This window comes from Entelurus aequoreus, linkage group LG04, assembly GCF_033978785.1.
Source record: "Entelurus aequoreus isolate RoL-2023_Sb linkage group LG04, RoL_Eaeq_v1.1, whole genome shotgun sequence".
Classification (NCBI taxonomy): Eukaryota; Metazoa; Chordata; class Actinopteri; order Syngnathiformes; family Syngnathidae; genus Entelurus; species Entelurus aequoreus.
Genome location: NC_084734.1, coordinates 25,581,025 through 25,608,192, shown reverse-complemented (window position 1 = coordinate 25,608,192; position 27,168 = coordinate 25,581,025). Strand labels below are relative to the sequence as shown.

Sequence of the window (27,168 nt, the reverse complement as noted above, 5' to 3'; positions counted from 1 at the left end):
TCAAACTGTCAGCTGACATTTTTCGACTTGTGCGCACACATACACACACGTCCATGCAGGCCTCTGTGATGCATCACGTCCTTACAGACAGAACTCTTCACATCACAAACCACATCTGGGTGGCCACACTAAATCAGTGAAACAAAGTTTCATCTATAAAGTCACATCCAGCCAGAAGACGACGCTGTTGCCTGTACATGCACACACAGTACTGTACATCATACTATTTTAATGACCTTCAATGATCTTCATAAGTGGTAGAAAACTCCCATGTTTCATGATTTTCACATAGCCAAAAAAAAGGCATGACGTTAAAGTCCGCGTGAGTAAAGAAACCGCCTTCGTTCACAATTTAAGCACTTTTGCTTAAATTACGCTGGTTTGTCGTACCCGCGGGCTGCATGGGAGAAAAAAGTACATTTATAACACAGTTTGATAAACAAATACTGATGTTTATTTTGTCAATGATTTATATATTTTCCATCAAAACAAGTGAGGCTTACGTTGGAATTCCTGTTCCCTGTCTGCTAGGTTTAGGGGTGTCCCGATACAACTTCTTCACATCCGATACGATACCGGTACATTGCAGTATTGGCCAATACCCAAATTAGGGCTGTTTGCATCAGGGCTTAATGCTGCCGATTCTGATACTGATCACTATTGAGTGAGATCTGCAAATTGTGATCACATTAGCTGTAATTTTTTTCAATGTATTTGTAGTAAGTGCCATTGACCTTTTAACAATATCAATATTATTTCAACTAGTTCCTTATTCTCTTTGTTTACATACAATTGTTTTAGCAAAACAAAGTTAATAACTACTGTACAGTAACTGCTATTTCTCTAAAAATCCCTGGTTTTCTCCAGATTTGGCAGACATCATTCATGAGCAAAATAAGGCATTGGATAAAGCAAGACACAGTAATTCCGCCACTGATTGGTCCATTTTTAGACAGCTTTGAAATCAATGCACTTCGCTTATCAAAAAGACCAAATCAGAATATTTTTTGTTTGTCACCAATGAAAACCTCAACAACCCACATACATTTTGGAAAGTGATCAAATCTCTGTCTGTGAAAGAATAACACAGCAACTATTCCCACATTTGTACTTAAAGAATCAGTGCCAGTTTATGATCGAACTGAAGACTTTAATTGTTTTAAACAGTATTTTTTATCGTCTGGTTATCTATTTGACTCAAAAAGGATAACTATAGTGAATCCTTGTACACGTTTTCTGGAGATCCTTTTAATTTTGCTGCTTTTACTTGTCTTGAAGTGCATAAAGCTCAACAACATTAGACCACAGAAAGCCCCTAGGACCTGACTTGATTGAGCCTTATTTTTCAAAGTTGGCAGCTGATTTTCTAGCCGAGCCTCTTTCAATTATTTTTAATATGTCAGTTAAAAACAGACATTCCACCAGTTTGGAAATCTGCTTTTGTCCTCCCTTTATTAGAGGGAGGTGATCCAGCAGTTCTTTCTAATTATAGGCTAATATCAAATTCATGTGTCTTATCAAAAAAATCTTGAATCTCTTATTTGTGAACAGTTGAAAGAGTTCCTCTATTCAAATGAATTTTTTTTTTTATATCAATCAAACTTCAGATAAAAAAGCACAGCACTATCACTGCTACAACAAAGATGGTAACTGATATGGCTAATATTAAACAAAATTACTGTAAATCGAAAAACTGTACCACTGTTGTTTTTGTGTTAAAATTCTGGTGACTGAGCTGCCAGTTTTTTTTTTACCGTAAATCTACTGCAAATATTTTACAGTGCATTAGTGTGAATAAAAGAAACTGCACTACTGTCATCTTTCTGGTAAATCTTTGGTGACTCACCTGCCAGTTTTTTTAACAGAAAATTCAACTACAATTTTCTTACAGTGCATTACTGTAAATTGAAAAACGGTACCACTTTTGCTGCAAAATTCTGGTAAATTAGCTGCTACCTTTTTGCTGTTATATCTACGTTTCGTTGTTTTTACAGTGCATTACTATTAATGGCAAAATGGTACCAGTTACGATTCCACGGTAAACTTTGGTGACTACGCTGCCAGGTCTTTACCGTAAAATCTGTTAGCTTTTTTACAGTGTAGACTTGCGTACATGCCATCAATGATTGTGCAGCTTGAAAGAGGTCAGTGTGAATATATATTACATTTAGTAGCCACCCTTTTGGCGGGCCAAACGAAATGATGCGAAGGACCAAACTTGGCCATCACTGCTCTAGACTCGTATTACTGATAATCTACTTATTAATTTCCTTCCTGTTAATAGTTGCTTACTTGGTTCTGCAACACGCTTACACCTTGACTTCTTATAGTTGACTAAGCACTTATTTCTTGGTGTTGGTTGAAGCTCGCTTGTTGTTAACTTAGGGGAGTGGCTTCACACTGTGTATGGACATACACAATTAACTAGTAGCTTGTCAGACAGGCAACTAAAAATATATGCAGTGCCGGCCAGAGAGGATTGGCATTTGTGATCAACATCGAAAGGAATTAACCGGCCATGGTGATCATGTTTACAAAGTTTTTTTTTGTCTTGCTTTCAATATTGTCTTTCCTCCTAGTCAATGGTCACTGCTAACATTGCTAACATCTTGGCACTTGACCCAAGCATTGTTATTTCACACAGGAGAAGACTTCATGCAATAATAGGGCTGCCTTGTCTTTCAGTGCTCAACCAAGGGAGGGTGAGCATTATATCATAAGAAAAACTGCAGAGGGTCACTACTTTGTCTCGAGGACTAAAGTCTTTGAAACTCTAAAGATGTTAGTGCAACACTACTCGAGACAAGCAGATGGGCTCTGTGTACGTCTGGGAGAACCATGCGAAAAGGTACCTTTTTTTTTAAAAAAGTATTTTAGCGTTTTCTGTCCTAAATGTTTATAAAGACTTTCTCTGAATGAGAGCCAAACACTGAAACCTGAAATTACTCTTTTTTGTTGTTGTTGTTTTTGTTTTGTAGATTGAAGCTCCGCAGACTAATGGCCTGTCCTATAACACTGTGGACCAATGGGAGATAGATCGTAAGTCCATCAAGCTGCTGCATAAACTGGGGGCAGGTCAGTTTGGAGAAGTTTATGAAGGCCTTTGGAATGACACCACATCAGTTGCAGTGAAAACACTCAAACCTGGTGAGCAGCATCTAATTTAAAATCTGTTTAAAATATCTTCCCAAAACCAGATTCTCAAATTTCACATCTTAGTTTGATATTTTTTCTATACTGTATATTTACTTTAAGATACAGATTTTTAAAAAAGAAATGGGGATAGAGGAAGGATGTGGGACTTGGAAATTAGATAGCAACAATAAGTTATAAAGGTCTGGCTGTACAGTTTTTAAAACTACCTCATGGAGAAGTCAAGTAGATGTTATAGGGTTTTCTTTCTTGGTTAAATATGTTTCTGGCTACAGTAGTTTGGACATTCATTTATTAAGGCATTTTAACAAAAAACAAGTTTGACAACTCTCCTTTTTTTTTTTTTTTTGTCTTTAAGTTGTCCAATTGCAATGGTCACGCTGTCTCTGGGACTTGGCGTTATGGGTTACATAATAGTCGTGGGAATTAGGGCTGGGTGATATGGACCAAAACAATATCGCAATATTTTTTCCAAAAAGTAAATTTAGACAAAGTCAAACCCAAATATGCGTGTCAAGTTGTTTTATTGAAACAAATACTTAACTTGAGTACCGTACATTTCTGGAAATGTAAAAGTTTCATGCATAGATAGATGCACGTAAAAATATTAAAAAGCCGTGAAAATAATACAAGAATCGTAAAGTATAATCTTCAGTTTTATTTAAAACAGTTAGCTATGCTCAAAAATAAACACAAAATAACAAAATGTAAAATAAAGTCCCTGGTTTACAAGGACATTTTATACATCAGCAGCAAATGTAAAAATCATTTAACTTTAACAATCGTGTTTTCTTAGCACAACATTTTTAGAAGACCCTTGTTCCCTGCTGTGTGACAGGCTAGGTGACAATTACGCCACGGTAGCTAAAGAACCTTTCAGATTTTGTATACAGTTGCAGCGGCAGTGCTTCTGAGCAAAGTAGTTGTGACTGTGAAGCTTATACAACAAGTGAGTTATTTATGGCAGCCTTTTAAATAAGTTTGTTTTCATACCGTTGCAACTAGGAACATATCTTTTTACACAAAGGTTATATTTTGGCAGAAATGTCTTCATTGTTTTCAAGTGCATTCATCTCTCTCGCGTTGTTGATTTGATAGAATGACGTAAATTGCGCCGCTGTCATAAAAGTGTGTTGCAGAGGCTTAAGTCAAACGGACCCGATTGCTGGCAATACTGCTGAGGATTCTTTTTTTTTCTTTCTAAAACGGGCTCTGCAAGACGCCGGAAATAAAAGACAAAATTAGTGATTTCCCGGCAAAGACACTCCTCGTATTGGAGTTTGGGTCAAGTGTCAAGTGAGTCATACCACCCTGCCCTGGGAATCGCAACATAACAAACAATACAATACAGCAAGTCATGTCAATTGCATTTATGTAGTGCCTTTTCACAATAGAAATTATATCAAGGCACTGTGTAAATGGAGAATTCTAGAACAGGGCTATTCAACTGGCGGGCCAGGAGCCAAATCCAGCCCGAGAATGACACCAGAATCAATTTAAAAATCTTGGACATTTTTGAAAACACTAGAGCTCTGTCATATACAGTCGTGGTCAAAAGTTTACATACACTTGTAAAGAACATAATGTCATGGCTGTCTTGAGTTTCCAATAATTTCTACAACTCTTATTTTTTTGTGATAGAGTGATTGGAGCACATACTTGTTTGTCACAAAAAACATTCATGAAGTTTGGTTCTTTTATGAATTTATTATGGGTCTACTGAAAATGTGACCAAATCTGCTGGGTCAAAAGTATACATACAGCAATGTTAATATTTGGTTACATGTCCCTTAGCAAGTTTCACTGCAATAAGGCGCTTTTGGTAGCCATCATTTTTGACCACTCCTCTTGACAAAATTGGTGCAGTTCAGCTAAATTTGTTTTGTGACATGGACTTGTTTCTTCAGCAGTGTCCACATGTACTCAATGGGGTTTAAGTCAGGACTTTGGGAAGGCCATTCTAAAACCTTTATTCTCGCCTGATTTATCCATTCTTTTACCACTTTTGACGTTTGGGGTCATTGTCCTGTTGGAACACCCAACTGCACCCAAGACCCAACCTCCGGGCTGATGATTTTAGGTTGTCCTGAAGAATTTGGAGGTAATCCTCCTTTTTCATTTTCCCATTTACTCTCTGTAAAGCACCAGTTCCATTGGAAGCAAAACAGGCCCAGAGCATAATACTACCACCACCATGCTTGATGGTAGGCTTGGTGTTCCTGGGATTAAAGGCCTCACCTTTTCTCCTCCAAATATATTGCTGGGTATTGTGGCCAAACAGCTCAATTTCTGTTCCATCTGACCACAGAACTTTGCTACAGAATGTCTTATCTTTGTCCATGTGATCAGCAGCAAACTTTAGACGAGCCTTAAGGTGTAGCTTCTGGAGCAAGGGCTTCCTTCTTGCATGGTAGGCTCTCAGTCCATGACGATGCAAAACACGCTTGACTGTGGACACTGACACCTGTGTTCCAGCAGCTTCCAATTCATTGCAGACCTGCTTTTTGGTGGTTCTCGGTTGAGTCTTGATCATCCTGACCAATTTTCTCTCAGCAGCAGGTTATAGCTTGCGTTCTCTTCCTGCTCGTGGCAGTGAAAAAACTGTGCCATGCACTTTATACTTACGAACAATTGTCTGCACAGTTGCTCTTGGGACCTTAAAGGCCTACTGAAACCCACTACTACCGACCACGCAGTCTGATAGTTTATATATCAATGATGAAATCTTAACATTGAAACACATGCCAATACATGTTAACTTATAAAGTGCAATTTTAAAATTCCCGCCACACTTCCGGTTGAAAATCTCCTTTGGATATGATTTATGCGCGTGACATCATAAAATGCACGGAAGTGTTTGGGCCCTATTGGACACAATACACAAAGCTCTGTTTTCTTCGACAAAATTCCACAGTATTCTGGACATCTGTGTTGGTGAATCTTTTGCAATTTGTTTAATGAACAATGGAGGCTGCAAAGAAGAACGTTGTAGGTGGGATCGATCGGTGTCTTAGCGGCTAAGTACAATACTTAAAGCAACACAACAAGGACTACTTACCCTGATAGAAGACGCCTAGCTGATGCTTGCCGCCAAACCCACGGATGAAGTCCTTCGTCGCGCCGTTGATCGCTGGAACGCAGGTCAGCAGGGCTGTTGATGGGAAGATGAGGGCTGGCTGGCGTAGGTGGAGCGCTAATGTTTTATCATAGTTCTGTGAGTTCCGGCTGCTAAGTTGCTAAATTAGCCTCAGCGTCGTTAGCAACAGCATTGTTAAGCCTTACCAGGCTGAGAATTGTTAACCGTGTAGTTACATGTACATGGTTTAATAGTATTTTTGCTCTTCTGTCTATCCTTCCAGTCAGGGGTTTATTTATTTTGTTTCTATCTTCATTTGAGAACGATGCTAGCACGTTAGCTCAGTAGCTAAGTGTGTCACCGATGTATTGTCTTGGAGATAAAAGACACTTTAAATGTCCATTTCACGTGCTCGACTCTCATTTTCAAGAGGATATAGTATCCGAGGTGGTTTAAAATACAAATCCGTGATACACAATAGAAAAAGGAGAGAGTACATAGTTCTGTGAGTTCCGGTTGCTAAGTTGCTAAATTAGCCTTAGTGTTGTTAGCAACAGCATTGTTAAGCCTTACCAGGCTGAGAATTTTTAACCGTGTAGTTACATGTACATGGTTTAATAGTATTTTTGCTCTTCTGTCTATCCTTCCAGTCATGGGTTTATTTATTTTGTTTCTATCTTCATTTGAGAACGATGCTAGCACGTTAGCTCAGTAGCTAAGTGTGTCACCGATGTATTGTCTTGGAGATAAAAGTCACTTTAAATGTCCATTTTGCGTGCTCGACTCTCATTTTCAAGAGGATATAGTATCTGAGGTGGTTTAAAATACAAATCTGTGATACACAATAGAAAAAGGAGAGAGTGTGGAATCCAATGAGCCAGCTTGTACCTAAGTTACGGTCAGAGCGAAAAAAGATACGACCATCACTGCCTCTCAAGTCCTTCACTGTAACGTTCCTCATCTACGAATCTTTCATCCTCGCTCAAATTAATGGGGTAATCGTCACTTTCTCGGTCCGAATCTCTCTCGCTCCATTGTAAACAATGGGGAATTGTGAGGAATACTAGCTCCTGTGACGTCACGATACTTCCGGTACAGGCAAGGCTTTTTTTTATCAGCGAGCAAAAGTTGCGAACTTTATCGTCGATTTTCTCTACTAAATCCTTTCAGCAAAAATATGGCAATATCGCGAAATGATCAAGTATGACACATAGAATGGATCTGCTATTCCCGTTTAAATAAAAAAAAATCATTTCAGTAGGCCTTTAAACTGCTTTGAAATGGCTCCAAGTAACTTTCCTGACTTGTTTAAAGGCCTACTGAAATATTTTTTTTTTATTTAAACGGGGATAGCAGATCCATTCTATGTGTCATACTTGATCATTTTGCGATATTGCCATATTTTTGCTGAAAGGATTTAGTATAGAACAACGTCGATAAAGTTCGCAACTTTTGGTCTCTGATTAAAAAAAAACCTTGCCCCTACCGGAAGTAGCGTGACGTTGTCAGTTGTTCACTCCCTCATATTTTCCTATTGTTTTCAACGCAGCTAGAGCTATTCGGACCATTACCTCATTAATTTGAGCGAGGATGAAAGATTCGTGGACGAGGAACGTTAGAGTAACGGACTAGAATGCAGTGAAATACATATTTTTTTTCGCTCTGACCGTAACTTAGGTACAAGCTGGCTCATTGGATTCCACACTCTCTCCTTTTTCTATTGTGGATCACAGATTTGTATATTAAACCACCTCGGATACTATATCCTCTTGAAAATGAGAGTCGAGAACGCGAAATGGACATTCAGTGCCTTTTATCTCCACGACAATACATCGACGAAGCTCATGAGCTAACGTGATAGCATCTGTCTCAAATGCAGATAGAAACAAAATAAATAAATCCCTGACTGGAAGGATAGACAGAAGATCAACAATACTATTAAACCATGTACATGTAACTACACGGTTAATAGATCTCAGCCTGGCAAAGCTTAACAATGCTCTTGCTAACGACGCTAAGGCTGACTTAGCAACTTAGCAACCGGACCTCAGAGTTATGATAAAAACATTAGCGCTCCACCTACGCCAGCCAGCCATCATCTGCCCAGCTCATCAACACCCATGCTCACCTGCGTTCCAGCGATCGACGGAGCGACGAAGGACTTCACCCGATCATCCGTACGGTGGCCGGTTAGCATCGGCTAGCGCATCTGCTATCCAAGTGAGTAATCCTTGTTGTGTTGCTACAGCCAGCCGCTATACACCGACCCACCTACAACGTTCTTCTTTGCAGCCTCCATTGTTCATTAAACAAATTGCAAAAGATTCACCAACACAGATGTCCAGAATACTGTGGAATTATGAAATGAAAACAGAGCTTTTTTGTATTGTATTCAATGGGGAAGGCATACCTCTGTTCCCCGGGCTACGTCACGCGCATACGTCATCCTCCGAAGGCTTTTTCAACCGGAAGTGTGGCGGGAAATTTAAAATTGCACTTTATAAGTTAACCCGGCCGTATTGGCATGTGTTGCAATGTTAAGATTTCATCATTGATATATAAACTATCAGACTGCGTGGTCGGTAGTAGTGGGTTTCAGTAGGCCTTTAAGTCAATGATTCATGTTTTTCAGATCTGGGCTGAGTTCCTTTGACTTTCCCATTGTCGCGTTTGTAACCAAGTCTAATGACTGCATCATATGAGCCCTATTTAAATGGGCTCAGAGAAGTTAACAGGTGTCGTCAATTATAATCACTCACATGAAGTTAAGAGGCCATGCCATGAAGCTAATTTGATTTGATTGTAACTTTTCTACATCACCAAAATTAAAAATGAATGTTGCTGTATGTATACTTTTGACCCAGTAGATTTGGTCACATTTTCAGTAGACCCATAATAAATTCATTAAAGAACCAAATTTCATGAATGTTTTTTGTTACAAACAAGTAAGTGCTCCAATCACTCTATCACAAAAAAATAAGAGTTGTAGAAATTATTGGAAACTCAAGACAGCCATGACATTAAAGGCCTACTGAAACCCACTACTACCAACCACGCAGTCTGATAGTTTATATATCAATGATGAAATCTTAACATTGCAACACATGCCAATACAGCCGGGTTAACTTATAAAGTGCAATTTAAAAATTCCCGCCACACTTCCGGTTGAAAAACTCCTTTGGATATGATTTATGCGCGTGACGTCACAAAAGCAACGGAAGTGGTTGGACCCCATCGGACCCGATAGAAAAGCCTCTTGTTTTCTTTGACAAAATTCCACAGTATTCTGGACATCTGTGTTGGTGAATCTTTTGCCAAGCTGAATATTATTAACCGTGTATTTACATGTTCATGGTTTAATAGTATTATTGATCTTCTGTCTATGCATCCAGTCAGGTTTTTTTTTATTTAGTTTCTATCTGCATTTGAGACTGGCGTTATCACGTTGGCTACGCAGCTAGGTTAGCTTCTGTTTTTTTTAGCTTCGCCAAGCGGAATATTATTAATCGTGTATTTACATGTTCATGGTTTAATAATATTATTGATCTTCTGTCTATCCATCCAGTCAGGGTTTTTTTTAATTTAGTTTCTATCTGCATTTGAGACTGGCGCTATCGCATTGGCTACGTTGCTAGGTTAGCTTCTGTTTTTTAGCTTCGCCAAGCGGAATATTATTAATCGTGTATTTACATGTTCATGGTTTAATAGTATTATTGATCTTCTGTCTATCCATCCAGTCAGGGTTTTTTTTTTAATTTAGTTTCTATCTGCATTTGAGACTGGCGCTATCGCGTTGGCTACGTTGCTAGGTTAGCTTCTGTTTTTTTAGCTTCGCCAAGCGGAATATTATTAATCGTGTATTTACATGTTCATGGTTTAATAGTATTATTGATCTTCTGTCTATCCATCCAGTCAGGGTTTTTTTTTAAATTTAGTTTCTATCTGCATTTGAGACTGGCGCTATCGCGTTGGCTACGTTGCTAGGTTAGCTTCTGTTTTTATAGCTTCGCCAAGCGGAATATTATTAATCGTGTAATCCTCTCATTTTCAAGAGGATATAGTATCTAAAATGGTTTAAAATACAAATCTGTGATACAAAATAGAAAAAGGAGAGAGTGTGGAATCCAATGAGCCAGCTTGTACCTAAGTTACGGTCAGAGCGAAAAAAGATACGTCCATCACTGCCTTTCAAGTCCTTCACTGTAACGTTCCTCATCTACGAATCTTTCATCCTCGCTCAAATTAATGGGGTAATCGTCACTTTCTCGGTCCGAATCTCTCTCACTCCATTGTAAACAACGGGAATTGTGAGCAGCACTACCGCTTGTGACGTCACGCTACTTCCGGTACAGGCAAGGCTTTTTTTATCAGCGAGCAAAAGTTGCGAACTTTATCGTCGATTTTCTCTACTAAATCCTTTCAGCAAAAATATGGCAATATCGCGAAATGATCAAGTATGACACATAGAATGGATCTGCTATTCCCGTTTAAATAAAAAAAATTCATTTCAGTCCTTCACAAGTGTATGTAAACTTTTGACCACGACTGTAGATCATCTTTGACTAGTTTGTTTGCAGGTCCATAAAAACAGACGATTCTCAGGAATATACAAAATATGAATAATAGTGAAGAGAGAAGTCCTGGCCCCTGAGCAAGTGACAGAGGTAGAGGAAAACTCTCTCTAGGGAAGACACCTCGAACAGAAGCCAGGCCCAGTGGAGCGGTAGTCTATCTCAACCGTTTGGATTGAGATAGGGAGACAGAGTAGAAGAACGGAGGGTAGATGGAGAGATTAAAAAATATAGAGGGGGTGAACAACAATGGTACCCCTGCTGGCCGCACCTCAGAAAGCAGGAAGCACCAACCAGAGAGTGAAAAAGAAAGAAAAACTGGTTAGGGACTGCACACCTAACAATTGCTATGGATGTAGCAATAGTCATGATATTATTATTGGCATATAGAGGAGGTACAGTAGGAAACGCACAGTCGTGTTCAAACATTTTCCACCAAGGGCCGCATACTGAAAAGTCAAAGAATGCGGGGGGCCATTTTGATATTTTTTTATTTTATAAAAAAAAATGCTAAAAACAGACACTATATATTTAAAAAGGAAACTTGGTGTGAGCTTTGCGTTGTAAGTGACAAAGTGTATGTACAGGAATGTCCAAAGTGCGGTCTGGGGGCCATCTGCGGAAAGCACCTCAAATGTTACATGTTTTCATTTCGAGAAAGAACCCAGTCAAATTGTAAGTAAAAAAAAGATGTAATGTAATGGGGAAAAAGCTCAAATTTGGATAGTAATACAGAATAATATTTAATATAATATAATATAATATTACACTTCGTCACTTATAAGACACAACTGACACTAAGTATTGGCTTTAAATACATATGTCTGTTTTATAACTATAATTTTTTTAAATAAAAAAAAATATCCAATGTCCGCCGCATACTTTGACTTTTCAGTGTATGTGGCCATTGGTGGAAAAAAATTTGGGCCCCCGAATTATTGGAATCAAAATTGTACATTTTTCTCATATTACGTTTTTTTTCCTCTTTTTTTGTTGCATGGTATTGTTTTTCTTTTTCGGAAGATGTGTTTTCATGCTCCACAATCCAAGTGACTATTGGAATAAACCACCTGTCTCAATTGGAATTAAATTTTGATCCAAATATTCCTAACAGCAGGTTTACATGAAGCATTTTTTATTCCGGTTAGGCTTTCAATCCGATTAAATGTGTTCTTGTGAACATAGCTATTGTTCTGAGAACTGAACACATGCTGAAATAAAAAATAAATGGTCCGACATCAGAAAGAAAGTGATGGATGTGCATAGCCATGAAAGACAAGTGCTGGGCCCCGTTTCAAAAGTTAGTTTCTGCAATGATACGTAAAACTTTAGAAGAGGCGGGTGATTCTGATTAAACCCAATATAAGTATAATTTATGTCTGTAAAAAGGTGCGTACATGAAGCAGGAGGTTGGCGTGAGGCAACGCCAAATTTCTACGCTCACGTAACTCTTGATAAATCTAATCTTTGCTGTGAAAAAGGGTTTGTGGCAGGTTTTGTGCATACCCAAGCTTAATACACGAGGTCCCAGGTCTGTATGGAAGGGTGTCTGGGTTCGAACTGCGACCGCGGTCCGCCAGTTAGTTATCCCTGAACTAGAGGATCTTTACAGACTTGCTTGTGCAACTTTTTAGCTTGCAGAGACTTGCAATCATCCAGCCCGGAGGTCGGAAAACACTAGTTTTGGACTCGTTTTATAACATCGGCACGTGTTGTACAATTTTGCATTTGCTAAAGTGAAAAATGCTGTTCTTGATACTTGTATTTGGAAATGAAAAGATAGCTACTAATCAAGTATAACACCAAAGTTCCTAACTCTGTTTTTGGAAGTAAGCGAAAACCATCTCTAACGTTTAGATCATTAAAGACCTTAGACACTTTTTTTTACCAAAAGTTCAGGAACGTTAGGTTCCTTGAACATCTAGTTCCTGGAATTATAGGTTCCTTTAGAAGTGTGCGGTTTGTGTTTCCACTGCATTTCAAAGTTCAGGGTAGTTCACGGTGGCAGAGGGGTTAGTGCGTCTGCCTCACAATACGAAGGTCCTGAGTAGTCCTGGGTTCAATCCCGGGCTCGGGATCTTTCTGTGTGGAGTTTGCATGTTCTCCCCGTGACTGCGTGGGTTCCCTCCGGGTACTCCGGCTTCCTCCCACCTCCAAAGACATGCACCTGGGGATAGGTTGATTGGCAACACTAAATTGGCCCTAGTGTGTGAATGTGAGTGTGAATGTTGTCTGTCTATCTGTGTTGGCCCTGCGATGAGGTGGCGACTTGTCCAGGGTGTACCCCGCCTTCCGCCCGATTGTAGCTGAGATAGGCTCCAGCGCCCCCCGCGTCCCCAAAAGGGATAAGCGGTAGAAAATGGATGGATGGATGGGTAGTTCATACAAATCAGGCTGAGAACGTATGGAGGAGTGGTTTAGTATATTTCTACACAGATAAACGATATGGTTTAAAAATAAAGTGCACCGAATTGTTCATTAAAAGTCAGCATTTTGAAGCTCATAATGTAAACAAAAGGTAATTAATTATAGTAAATCGTTATTGTCATCAATGAGTAACTGAATTATTAACGGAATTACTTTTTGTTAATTGTGATTATTAACCAGAGAAAGTAAATAACACGTTACTTTTTAAAAAATCTGACGTTTACAGTTGAAATGTTTCATGAGAGCACAGCGTGTGTGCCTTATGAAAGGCGGTGCCTGTTGTCAGACAATGTAGGCTGTATTAGTTAGCTCCGCATCTGCAGTTTGTGGTGAGTGATAGCATCTCTGGATGTGTTTACTGGATTGTGTTAGCACTTGCTAATAAAGCGATTGAATGTGTTTCGGTGGCTGTACGTCTCCTTGTCTACAAGGTTATTGTAGGATTACATGCTTGTCACTTCAATCATTGTTGTTCATTATTCCCGAAAAGTAGTATCTGTGTGTGCGTGTTTAAGTTAAAGTTAAAGTACCAATGATTGTCACACACACACTAGGTGTGGTGAAATGTGTCCTCTGCATTTGACCCATCCCCTTGATCACCCCCTGGGAGGTGAGGGGAGCAGTGGGCAGCAGCGGTGGCCGTGCCCGGGAATAATTTTTGGTAATTCAACCCCCAATTCCAACCTTTGATGCTGAGTGCTATGCAGGGAGGTAATGGGTCCCATTTTTATAGTCTTTGGTATGACTCTGGGTTTGAACTCACAACCTACCGATCTCAGGGCGGACACTCTAACCACTCCACTGTGCTAATATACTGTATGTGATGTGGCCTCTTGTTTTATATCAAGTTAATTTGGAGTGTGGTGGTGGTTTTCACGAGTAAAAATATATTTCCTGCATTAAACTTGCTGTGCTTTCGACGCCGTCTTGTTGACGAGATACAGCCACATAAAAAGTAGCGTGTCACGTTATGGCAAAAGTAGCGGTGTAGTAGTGTATGTTAATGTAATTAATTAGAATACTTGTTTCCAGAAAAAGTAAAGGTGTTTTGTAACTTTTATGTAACACTGAAGGTAGACGGTGGTATGCCGTCAGGACCAGCAAGGCCTTCTCTGCTGGCCTAACATAACCAGAAATCATGATCATAATTAAAGATGAAACATTTTTTTAATTTACTTTCCCTAAATATCCAAAAGTATTCGTATTCTCTTCATGTCATATTATGCTCCTTCCAGTGCTGTTGTTTTTAGTTTTAGTTTGTATCCAATCAGAGTTCAGCTAGCTTGTGTTGCCACGCTGTACGAAATCTGCCAGAGGCCTTCAGAATCAACAATGCCGGCGTCCGGGCACTGTACGCGATCGGGGACATACAGTGACAGACAGTTGCGATAGCCAATCAGATCACGAGTTGTTGTCAGTAAGGCCTTCTAGTTGGCCTCACGTTGAACGTGACGTTTACGCGTCCTGTGATTGGATACTCATCGGGAACGTTAACGGATGAATTTGAGAACACATAAAGTTGATAGACAGTTGCGATAGCCAATCAGATCACAAATTGTTGACAGTAGCCTATCCAAGTAGCCTGATGTTGAGACTGTGATTGGATACTCACTTGTCATTCCAAAATGAGTATGCATTCACAAGTTTCAATTTAGCAGCAAGCGGGAAGTGTTGCGCTGTAGCCAGACCGGGATAGGAGAGAAGGAGAACAAAACGTTGATTAGGTGGCAGATATATCTTTGCAAGGCCATTTTCAAGAAGGATGTTTAAAGAGAAACTACATCTTGTGAGACAATGTCAGCCAACCCCGAAAGCTATTTCAGCTGTTCTGGTGATGAAATGCCCACCATTTCTACTCGAATAAGCCGACGACGAGTGGTACCACTGGCTTATACTGCGTCGAATAAGTCCTACTAGTGTGAGTTGTAATTTTAAATTTTTTCACTTTTAATGCCATCCATCCATTTTCTACCGCTTGTCCCGTTCTAATGTTTTTTGCAATTTTAATTTTGACAGTACCACATAAGATATTTTTAAATGTGCCAGAAAGTAACCTGTTTTGTACACTGTTGATGTGATTCAATCCAAGTGGAGCGTAAATGTGTTTCTATATAGGATTACTCCAGCAATGGTCATGTGGTGACATAAATTATGGTATTTTGAGAGGTAATCTTTGAAGTCGGACATCACTGAAGGCCTAGGTGGGAAACGCATGGCCCGCCACTGATAGTAGAAATGTAATGACTTGCTCCTAAATGTAATGAATTTTTCTTTATCACATTTTGTTGGAGTAGCGTTTAGCGTATTGAAATAAACGGAGTGAAAACTCCTGTCAGTCATTCATTCGCTTTTTCTTTTCCCATTTTGGACATTTCCAAAGTTTCATGAAATTCCCCCCTTAAATTTTTATTTTGCTAACTAACAGACAAATCATTGGCACACTTACATAACCTCCTGGTGGAGGTAATTAAGATAGTGCTTTCTAATAATACTGCCTAAAGGAAACTTGTAAAGTGAACAGTACAGTAACATCACAATACAGTGATTAGGGAATGTTAGTTTATGTCCGCTAACATATTTGACATATTTATCTGACATACTAATGATCTACAATCATGCAAAGTTTTTTTGCAAAAAATTGTAATATTTTCAATGCATTGTATTGTATAATGGATGTTGTGTCTCAATGGTATTCTTTGCTTTAATGCCTCGCATTCTGTTTATAAACATATACTTGTGTATGTCCCCTGTGGAGAAAAAACTTGTTTAAGCTAAGTTATGAGCGCTCTGGTAAGGCTCTTTGAGTGTGTTTATATTGTGCATCCTAAAAGTATTCACAGCGCTTCAGTTTTCCCCCTTTTTTCTTATGTGAGGTCTTTTTGAAATTAAAGAAATTCTACATACAACACCCCACATTTCTTAAATCTTTGCAAATGTATTATAACAAAAAAATAAAAGGACAGGTGGACATGATTGGTTCACTAAAACACAACATGAACTGCAGGTCCACTGTGAATAAATATATATCTATATATTTGTTATCCAACCATCCATCCATTTTCTACCGCTTGTCCCTTTCAGGATCGTGGCGGGTGCTGGAGCCTATATTTAATTAAATATTTGTCACGAAGGTATAGAGTAAAGAAAAATGCTTCCAAAGTGCACATTGTTCCACACGTCTTGACGTTTATTTAGATGTTCTGTGACAAAGCTGCCTCTTTCACATTTTTTGAAAATTAAGAATTTCCCCTTTCTAAATGCCTCTCATGAAAATCAAACTCTAAAGTACTGTATGTCAAAGCCATGTCTCTTTATTATGGTAGACACATGCACTTTGAAATCTATTGTGACAAGTACTTCCTGTATTGGTGTTTGTATTCCCTGTAATTTCATATTGAAATATTAAAAATAATCAAAAGACCATGTGTTCAATAATGTCAAAGCTATTTTTATAAGGTACTCTTTTATGTGTAGTGTCCATCCTGCCTAAGTCATTTACCTTATGTACTTAAGGTACCATGGATGCCCAGGACTTTCTCAGGGAGGCTCATATCATGAAGAAACTAAGGCATGCCAAGCTGATCCAACTGTATGCTGTCTGCACATTGGAAGAGCCAATCTACATCATTACAGAGCTGATGAAGAATGGCAGCTTGCTTGAATACCTACAAAGTAGGATTAAAACACTCTACATTTTCTTATTTGTATTTGACATATATTTTATTTCAGACATTAGACAATGGTTTGTTTAAAATGCCATTGTATTTCTTTAATGTGTCTTTTCAAAATAGAAAATGTATTAGTCCCCATGCCACTTCAAAATTAACTCATTAAAGTGATTTCAGTGCTGGTTGTCATTGGTGCTCAAGAGTTCTAAATACCCTTTGAAAAAGTGTTTATTTGGTGTACAGTACAATATGTACAGAATACATACTGGGCAAACACACAATGCATGCGTAAGAAATCGGTACATTCTATGATTTGTACAATGTCTTAGTTGTGCTCAATGTAAGAAAGAAATAGTGTAATGTCGGGATTGGACTGACTGCCCTGTTATAACTTAACCCACTGATATGCACTCATTTTAAATTTTTACAACGCTATGTAGTACACTGAGGTTTTGGGAAGTTTTCTGCCGCTAACGTTGTGCATTAATTACAAAGCATACATAAATACATGTGAATATATTATCTATGATTTTATGAACCCTCTTTATTTACACAGAAAGCCAGGGGTGAATCATTTTTTTGTTGTAATTTTCAGAGAACAAGGGTGCTACACTACAGCTCTCCGATCAAATTGAGATGGCTGCCCAAGTGGCGTCTGGCATGGCTTTTCTGGAGTTGCAGAACTACATTCACAGAGACCTTGCAGCCAGGAATGTGCTAGTAGGGGAGAACAACATCTGCAAGGTGGCAGATTTTGGCCTTGCCAGGGTTTTTCAGGTTTGTCATGCACATGTTATGTATATCCCACATAGTCAATTTCTGTGTTGTGAAGATTTACAGTAGTGTTGTAGACATAATCCAATATAACCGTCCCCTTGGCTTGTAGACTGGGGGATGAAGAACTGGGTCTTAACACCTGATATAACATTCTGACAGGTTGTCTTTACACCAACTTGATGTGTGTCCAAGTTGTGCCACTAGGCAGCAAAGTATCAAATTCAGGTTCATTTAGGAAGAAACTTCATGTCGAACAAATGTATTGCATGTCCAAACAGTTTGAGATAACTCCAAGACAAAACTGTGAGGCAACACGAGGCTTTGGAGCACACGCCAATGTGTTCTTTTTTTAAATCTGAGAAAAAAAATGGATGCAACAATGTGATGTGTGAGACAGGAAAGGTATGTTGTGTTTTCAACAAAACACATCAAGTTCAATTTCAAGATGGGACAAATGCAGAGGACAAATTTCACCACATCTAGTGTGTGTGTGACAATCATTGGTACTTTAATCTTTAATATTTAAGTTGTACAAGACACAGGACAAATTTCACCACATCTAGTGTGTGTGTGACAATCATTGGTACAGGGAGACAAGACAGGACCGCTGACATGTTACATAGAATCAACAAAACTTGCAACAGAGGGGAGGGACGCTGAACTGGAGGAAGATTTGTTCCTAGACAAAACTTTTCGTCCTCTTTCATCTAAGAAAATTTGTGTGGATGTCACGCACACTAATAAGAAAAGCTCTAAAAATAAAATTTTGACAACGAAAATGGCGATAGCGAGCTAGACAAAATGGACAAAATATATAATTTTAGCTAGGGTGAAACTTGTGTGTGATCAAAATGTGATATAAAGCGACGTGCTGTGTGATTTAGTTACAGGGCTTGGAAAAAGAGCCACATCCTGCTGTCTTGTCTGGAAATGACCAATCAAATGGCTCATTTTTTACTCTTGATCGTAAATAACGTTGCAGTGGTTGAACGAAATACAACATAAATAACGCTTTACTTTACAACATGACCTATCCAACGGTATAACATATGTGAGGTTTATTGGCCGGTTGGTTGTGCATTTATTGAGGCAAAATAAGATGTAAGAAGTTATATATAAAAAAAAAAAAAGCAATGTATAAACAATGTATGATTATTTATGAGCAACGTATGAGCTTGGGCTATGTTTGGACAGCTCTTTGTTAAAAGTAAGTGGAACAATGATTAAAATGGTACAAAATGTTTTAACATGATGCCAAAACAACATCAAAAGTTGTGCAGGTCAATTGCGTCCATCATTGTGTGCAGACAATTAACCTGTGGACAGTTTTGGCTGACACTTCAGCCTTCATTGGACTTGTTTCTGCGTCCTGTAATGACGTGTCTATATACACTGCTGGCCGGGCCAGGAAACCTGACCTCGCCATTGAAGGATACTGTCTCAGGTGTGTGGAAGCATGTATCATCCCTGTTGATGGTGCTGGCCCCTCGCCTCCTGACTGTTCAAAAGCTCTGGTTAAAATCATCAGCCCCATCCTTGGAGACACTGAACTCCCAACAGCTGGCGCAACAACTAAAAGATATAACAGTTATAATTATCACATTAAGCCATACCCTTATTCACGGAAACCCCCGCAGATGTAACCTTACATATTGTCACCGAAAGACTAAATCGAGACAGAACACAAGACACACGTAAACCTGTCAGTGAACGGCATCTCTACCTTACTACATTTAATCTCCAAATTGACATATTTCCAGTACAAAACTGCAATATATGGACAGAAAGAACGTTATTTTTATAACTTTGTTTGGTGTCTCAGAATGGGATATTGGCTTGGGCGTGTGTCACCACGAAAGCTCCAATGACTCAATGTCTGTCAGCTTCAGCTGGTCCAAGCTAACAGTGAGTAGCTTCTTAACTGTTCAAAGACGAGCCCTCAAGGTAAAGTCGCGAACGAGGTTATCTACTTACGGGTCGGACGGCTGATTATTGTGTTATTACATTGTTTCGTTCACTGGTCTCGGAGTAGGAGCTGAGTCGTGACGATTTTGCGTAAATTAAGGACTTCAATGGCATTAGAAAGCATTAAATGCGATGTCCAGAGGCATTAAAAATGTAACACAATTGTAGGACTTGGCCAATAGTCAATACCTCAATCCATCAGTCGATGAATGCAAATGAACATACTGTTGGGATCATCGATAAATCGTCGGTGTGTTTCCTTTCTTCTTCTTGGGCTTGAAAACTGGATACAAGAGGTCTTGTAAGGTCCGAAAGCGAGAAGTGCTGCCTTAATATGGGACACTGGGCTGGACGGCAAAATCAAAGGCCTCTGGGGGCCCAGACTTTGCCATTCTTTCTTCACCGTAGGTGTGTAGTACCTAACTCTGACACCATGTCATGTTAATGTGGAAGTTGAGCTTGTTTCATATACGACTCATTTATTTCAGCCGTCTACAGCTAACTTGGTAAACATTAGCAACTCTCGTGACGCAGGCACCTCACCTGACCTATGGTGGCCTAGAATGGACAACCAAGGCCATTCTCACAACAGACCACAACTTTTGTTTTCCTACATTCTACAGTAAAACAATGAGTTTCTTCATCTGCCTGAAACTTTATACATAACTTGCTATCCCCTATACCCATTTTAAACAACTAAGAGGGTATAAAATATAATCTATTCAAAATATTCAATTGTCTATTTTTAATGCACCTTATTGATGTTTTCCAAATATCATTGCATATCTTGTATTTTTCTCAAATGTGTTTGAAATTGATGATTGATTGAAAAATCAATCATCAATTTCAAACACATGCATCATTTGCATTCCTAGTATGATGTTCATTTAATATTCCATAAAACTTTTTAACTATTTTTAATTGTATCCTGAATAAAACATATTCTCTAGTGTTTGGCTATTGTGAGTCATACTTTCAAAAGGTATGCATTTTTACAGCATGTTTTAAAGAGATAACATTTAAAGGCCTACTGAAACCCACTACTACCGACCACGCAGTCTGATAGTTTATATATCAATGATGAAATCTTAACATTATAACACATGCCAATACGGCCGGGTTAACTTATAAAGTGACATTTTAAATTTGCCGCTAAACTTCCGGTTCGAAACGCCTCTGCGGATGACGTATGCGCGTGACGTAGCCCGGCGAACACGGGTATGCCTTCCACATTGAAGCCGATACGAAAAAGCTCTGTTTTCATTTCATAATTCCACAGTATTCTGGACATCTGTGTTCGTGAATCTGTTTCAATCATGTTCATTGCATTATGGAGAAGGAAGCCAAGCAAGCAAAGAAGAAAGTTGTCGGTGCGAAATGGACGTATTTTTCGAACGTAGTCAGCCACAACAGTACACAGCCGGCGCTTCTTTGTTTACATTCCCGAAAGATGCAGTCAAGATGGAAGAACTCGGATAACAGAGACTCTAACCAGGAGGACTTTTGATTTGGATACACAGACGCCTGTAGAGAACTGGGACAACACAGACTCTTACCAGGATTACTTTGATTTGGATGACAAAGACGCAGACGTGCTACTGTGAGTATGCAGCTTTGGCTTTTTTTTGCGTATGTACGTAACTTTTTTTAAATATATAAGCTTTATGAACCTTGGGTTAGGTGAACGGTCTTTTGGGCTGAGTGATTGTGTGTGTTGATCATGTGTTTGAATTGTATTGGCGTGTTCTATGGAGCTAGGAGCTAGCAGAGGAGCTAGGAGCTAGCATAACACGTACCGTACCGTACGTGCGCGTCACGTACGTAACTTTTTAAAAATATATAAGCTTTATGAACCTTGGGTTAGGTGAACGGTCTTTTGGGCTGAGTGATTGTGTGTGTTGATCAGGTGTTTGAATTGTATTGGCGTGTTCTATGGAGCTAGGAGCTAGCAGAGGAGCTAGGAGCTAGCATAACAAACACGCAGGTGTTATTATGCAGGATTAATTTGTGGCATATTAAATATAAGCCTGGTTGTGTTGTGGCTAATAGAGTATATATATATCTTGTGTTTATTTACTGTTGTAGTCATTCCCAGCTGAATATCAGGTACCGTGAGTATGCAGCCTTGGCTGCTAAACATTCGATAACTTGACCGTATGTGCGCGTCACGTACGTAACTTTTTAAAAATATATAAGCTTTATGAACCTTGGGTTAGGTAAACTGTCTTTTGGGCTGAGTGATTGTGTGTGTTGATCAGGTGTTTGAATTGTATTGGCGTGTTCTATGGAGCTAGGAGCTAGCAGAGGAGCTAGGAGCTAGCATAACAAACACGCAGGTGTTTTTATGCAGGATTAATTTGTGGCATATTAAATATAAGCCTGGTTGTGTTGTGGCTAATAGAGTATATATATGTCTTGTGTTTATTTACTGTTGTAGTCATTCCCAGCTGAATATCAGGTCACCCTCGGGTCTCACAGCATCTTCCCTATCTGAATAGCTTCAACTCCCCACTAGTCCTTCACTTGCACTTTACTCATCCACAAATCTTTCATCCTCGCTCAAATTAATGGGGAAATTGTCGCTTTCTCGGTCCGAATCTCTCTCACTTCATGCGGCCATCATTGTAAACAATAGGGAACTTTGCATATATGTTCAACTGACTACGTCACGCTACTTCCGGTAGGTGCAAGCCTTTTTTTTATCAGATACCAAAAGTTGCAATCTTTATCGTCGTTGTTCTATACTAAATCCTTTCAGCAAAAATATGGCAATATCGCGAAATGATCAAGTATGACACATAGAATAGATCTGCTATCCCCGTTTAAATAAAAAAAATTCATTTCAGTAGGCCTTTAAAAATGACTTCTGGGTATATTATATTGATCAACTAATTCAGAATTGGATGTCTATTTAGAGGGGTTGAATGCAGTTCCCCTTTAATAGTATTGATTGACTGGCGGATCCTTTTGATTGACTATTGTCTAAGGCAGGGGTCTCAAACTCAATTTACCTGGGGGCCACTGGATGCAGAAACTGGGTGAGGCTGGGCCGCAAGAAAAGATTTCTTAAAAAAAATCTAACATGCACTTTTTAATGAATTCACCTCCTTTGAATGGCTTTCCCGCCCTAGCAACCATCTCACTCACCATGTAGCTAGCTTTGACTGCTGCATCGCTCTTTTCGCTTGCTTTCTTGACGAAATCTTGTTGCCTCAGTAGACTGGTTTTAAAATTTGCAACCCGGTTCACTCCCCTAGTATTTTGCATACTCCTCAGCATGTCTAGTTGTATAATGACGTTTCAAATTGTATTCCTTGTGCAACGCAACTTTCTCTGTATCAACTACAGAAAAGAGCTATAAGGATTATTCATAAAGTAGATTACTTAAAACACACTAACATATTATTTATTAATTCTGGTTTATTGAAACTACAGGAGCTAGTAAAGTTACAGACATTATGTGTCATGTTTAAGGCTAAAAGTAAAACATTACCAGCAAATTTACAAAAAATGTTTGTCATCACTTCTGAGAATGAAGAGCATAGAAGAAAAGGTCATTTCAATTCTTGACGAAATCTTGTTGCCTCAGTAGACTGGTTTTAAAATTTGCAACCCGGTTCACTCCCCTAGTATTTTGCATACTCCTCAGCATGTCTAGTTGTATAATGACGTTTCAAATTGTATTCCTTGTGCAACGCAACTTTCTCTGTATCAACTACAGAAAAGAGCTATAAGGATTATTCATAAAGTAGATTACTTAAAACACACTAACATATTATTTATTAATTCGGGTTTATTGAAACTACAGGAGCTAGTAAAGTTACAGACATTATGTGTCATGTTTAAGGCTAAAAGTAAAACATTACCAGCAAATTTACAAAAAATGTTTGTCATCACTTCTGAGAATGAAGAGCATAGAAGAAAAGGTCATTTCAAACATCAGTATTCAAGGACAACTTTAAAACAAATGTGTATATCAGTGGTGGGGGTTAAACTATGGAATTCTCTTTACAAGAGATAAAAGATTGTAAAAATATATTCCAATTGAAAAAATATATAAGGACAGAACAATGAGATCATATGGACAGCCATAACTGTTTACATTTTGCTTTATATTTATTATTTTACTTATTTTTTGCCTAGTTTTGTATTTGTTTTGTATCATCCTGTGAGGTGTATACTACTTATTTTGTTTTTTTTGTTCTTTTTGTACATCATGAAGTTTTGCACTTCTTGTGTTTTTTTGTTTGTTTTCGTTATATTTGGATGTAATTGTTTGTTTATATGATATCATTAAGTAAGACTACGTACTATGTTGAAGGGGGCAGAAAAATATAAGATTTTTCTTCATCCTGCTCCTTCTCAGGCATTGGTGTGTAAATGTATAATTTAAAAATTGAGGTATAATTGTCTATCGATCAAAGATGCACATCAATGAAGGAGATAAATAAAAATGAAATGAAATGAAATAAGACACGTCGGGGTGCCCCTGTGAAAGAAATATTGCATCAAAAATCGTCTCTGTCTGGAGCCAACGGGAGGAGGGCGGGGGGTGGAGTTTACAGTTACGGTAGCACAATTAGCCCCGAACGGGTTAACATCACCACGTCTGTATCAGCGCTGGGGTCCAGTGCACCACACTTTTGTATTGTCGCTCGCTCCTTCGGCGGAGTGCTCGTCTTCCCCGCCCGGACTGTTTACAACGGGGGCGGGAGCGAGCAGGCGGGCGAGGGAGGGAGGCAGGGAGGGAGGAAGGAAGAGCGTGTGTCATAGAAAAGCGGCAAAATGTTTCTCTGCTTGCATTACGCAAGTGACATCAATGCATACTTGCCAACCTTGAGACCTCCGAATTCGGGAGATGGGGGGGGGTTGAGTTGGGCGGGGTTAGGGGTAGCGGGGGTGTTTTTGTAGCCCGGAAGAGTTAGGGCTGCAAAGGATTCTGGGTATTTGTTCTGTTGTGTTTATGTTGTGTTTAGGTGCGGATGTTCTCCCGAAATGTGTTTGTCATTCTTGTTTGGTGTGGGTTCACAGTGTGGCGCATATTTGTAACAGTGTTAAAATATAAATAAAATAAAATATGACCACCCTCAGTGTGAAATGTATGGCTGTTCCTCAAGTATGTCTTGCAATAACCTGCGTGTGTCTCTAGAAGCCTCATACAACATGTGTCTGGGCTGGCACGCTGTTAGTATGGAGAAAAAGATGATGCGGTGACAGATTCTAGAGGACACTGATGACAGTGCCATCAAGGCACGCTCGATATTGTCGAGAGCCTCATACCACAACGTGATTGGTAGATTTCTTCAGCTCCGCACACAACGCTGTCAAGCGCCATTCATTTAAAACTCGCGGGCCGCACTAACATTAAACTTTCATATTAAGGTGGGGGCCGCAAAATAACGTCTCCCGGGCCACAATTGGCCCGCGGGCCGCGTGTTTGAGACCCCTGGTCTAAGGCCATGCACGAGGTCAGAACACTGGATGATTCTACAGAAAAATACATTTAAAAAAAAAAAATTCTCAGATTTAACGGTTTTGCGAGCAAATTCTAATTCACTAGATTGTAACAGTTGATGTAAACTTTTAAACTAAGCAAGATTATTATTGTCAAATTCTTACAATAGTGTGTGTGTAAACACACAATTGTAAGCTTTTGACTATATATTATAAACACATGGGGTCGGACATGGGCATTACTTTATTTTAAGTGGCATTAAAATGGCATTGAAAAGCATTAAATTAGATTTGTTATTACCTGTAGAAACCCTGTCTTAGCTACTTGGTATTTATTTGTCAGTGCAGCCAAGTCAAGTGTAATGTTAAATTATTTTGCTAACTGGACACGTGTGAAGTGCTGTTAACGCGTTGCAGCAAACATACTCTTGTGTGCTAAGCTAACTTAACTTGGCAGCTTCGGCCCCGCGACTTGAGGTCCACCATTTGGTGGTATCTGTTGTAACATTTGTTCTGTCCGAGCTCTTAGTTTATTCACAACTTTTGGGCATACAGTAGTAGTGTAGTTTGTTTGCTGACAACCAAAAACACAGCAAAAGTTATCCGTTTGGCTTTTTCAAACGTCGTGCAGTCTCCTTTACACACATACTGGCTATATTGTTGTGCTGTCCTTCATCATGACCGACTTCCGAGTTGGTGCTGTCACATGAAAACACTCTGTAGAATAGCAGCCATCGGCCATCAGAGGAAAGCTGAGGTTATCTACATTCAAACCAATCGGGGAATGACTCAGTTGAGGCCAACTAAATGTTGTGCAGTATGGAAAGATTTCATCATAATGAACTCACTGCCCTTATAATGACAGTATGTTCTCTCAGTCATCAGAATCATCTAACTACATTTGAAGTATTTTGATCACTAAATCTTGATTTGCATTTTCATGTTGCTTTGGATCCAGAATGACCCTGTGTATGCTGCAAGAGAAGGTACCAAACTTCCGGTAAAATGGACTGCTCCCGAGGCCATCCGCAGCAACATATTCACAATCAAATCTGATGTCTGGTCCTTTGGTATTTTGCTTTATGAGATTATGACATTCGGCAAAATGCCATACCCAGGTAAGGTTTACCGATTGCAAAATAATCAGGTCAATCAGACCTGGGCTATCATACTAATTAGCACAGTTGTTTCCCCTTTGCTTAGCTCTGACAATATGTACTTGTTTTTTTTTTCAAGACATGTCAAACTACCAAGTTCTCCAAAGTGTTCCTCAGGGCTACAGAATGCCACGTCCACCCAACTGCCCTAAAGAAATGTATGGCATCATGATGGACTGCTGGAAGGACGACGAACATGAACGCTCCACGTTTGAGACCTTGCAGTGGAAGCTGGAGGAGTTCTTTGATCTGAACATGACCAGCTATACTGATGCTGTGCCAAATGACAGTACAGTACATTGAGAGGAATCAAGTCAGTATCAAAATGCTCTCTGTATGTATTTGAAAAACCCAATTAATTCAGAGCCAGTTGACTCTTCAGATTATATCGAATACATGAAGCTTTTGCTACTTTCCACCTGATGCATTTGTCAGCTGAATGGATTTCAGGACTGCTTTCGGCACAGATTGAGATATTTACCCACTTTGATGAACCGGTTTTTCTTGCAATTCTCCCTTGTGCACATTCTTTCCACTGCAGATTGGCTGTCCTTTAAAAACATGAGGGAGTGAATCATACGTACAACACCTTACCTCAACAAAGCGATTGCATAAGTCGTGAGTAATGTGAGCTTAACTCTATTCAAGGCATGTACTATTTTAAATGAAGCACTTTTTTTACATAAAGCATGACATGGCTGCTTCTATGTAATTGGTTATCAATGTATCAGAAATCAACCATTATGTTTCTATAGTTCTGAGCTTAATTGTTTAACACCGCTTTTTAGTAGTGGGACTCACTGATTTGCAGATAAATGTCAGTTCACTTTGAATAATATTGTATCACTAACCAAATTAACTTCAGGGCCTGCTAAGATGTGGTGACTTTGTATGTTTTAAGTAAAATCCTTTTGAGTATA

The 27,168-nt window shown here is 39.1% G+C and overlaps 1 protein-coding gene across 1 annotated transcript in view; it reads left to right on the top strand.

The window, feature by feature from the left end:
* The window catches only part of frk (fyn-related Src family tyrosine kinase), a 51,709-nt gene extending 24,754 nt beyond the window's left edge, over positions 1–26,955 (top strand). The window contains 7 exon segments of the mRNA XM_062044437.1: positions 2,686–2,703; positions 2,706–2,848; positions 2,979–3,147; positions 16,741–16,899; positions 17,491–17,672; positions 26,050–26,209; positions 26,328–26,955. Coding sequence (XP_061900421.1) covers positions 2,686–2,703; positions 2,706–2,848; positions 2,979–3,147; positions 16,741–16,899; positions 17,491–17,672; positions 26,050–26,209; positions 26,328–26,551 — 1,055 coding nt within the window. The 3' untranslated portion in view covers positions 26,552–26,955.
* Positions 26,956–27,168: the final 213 nt, after the last annotated feature.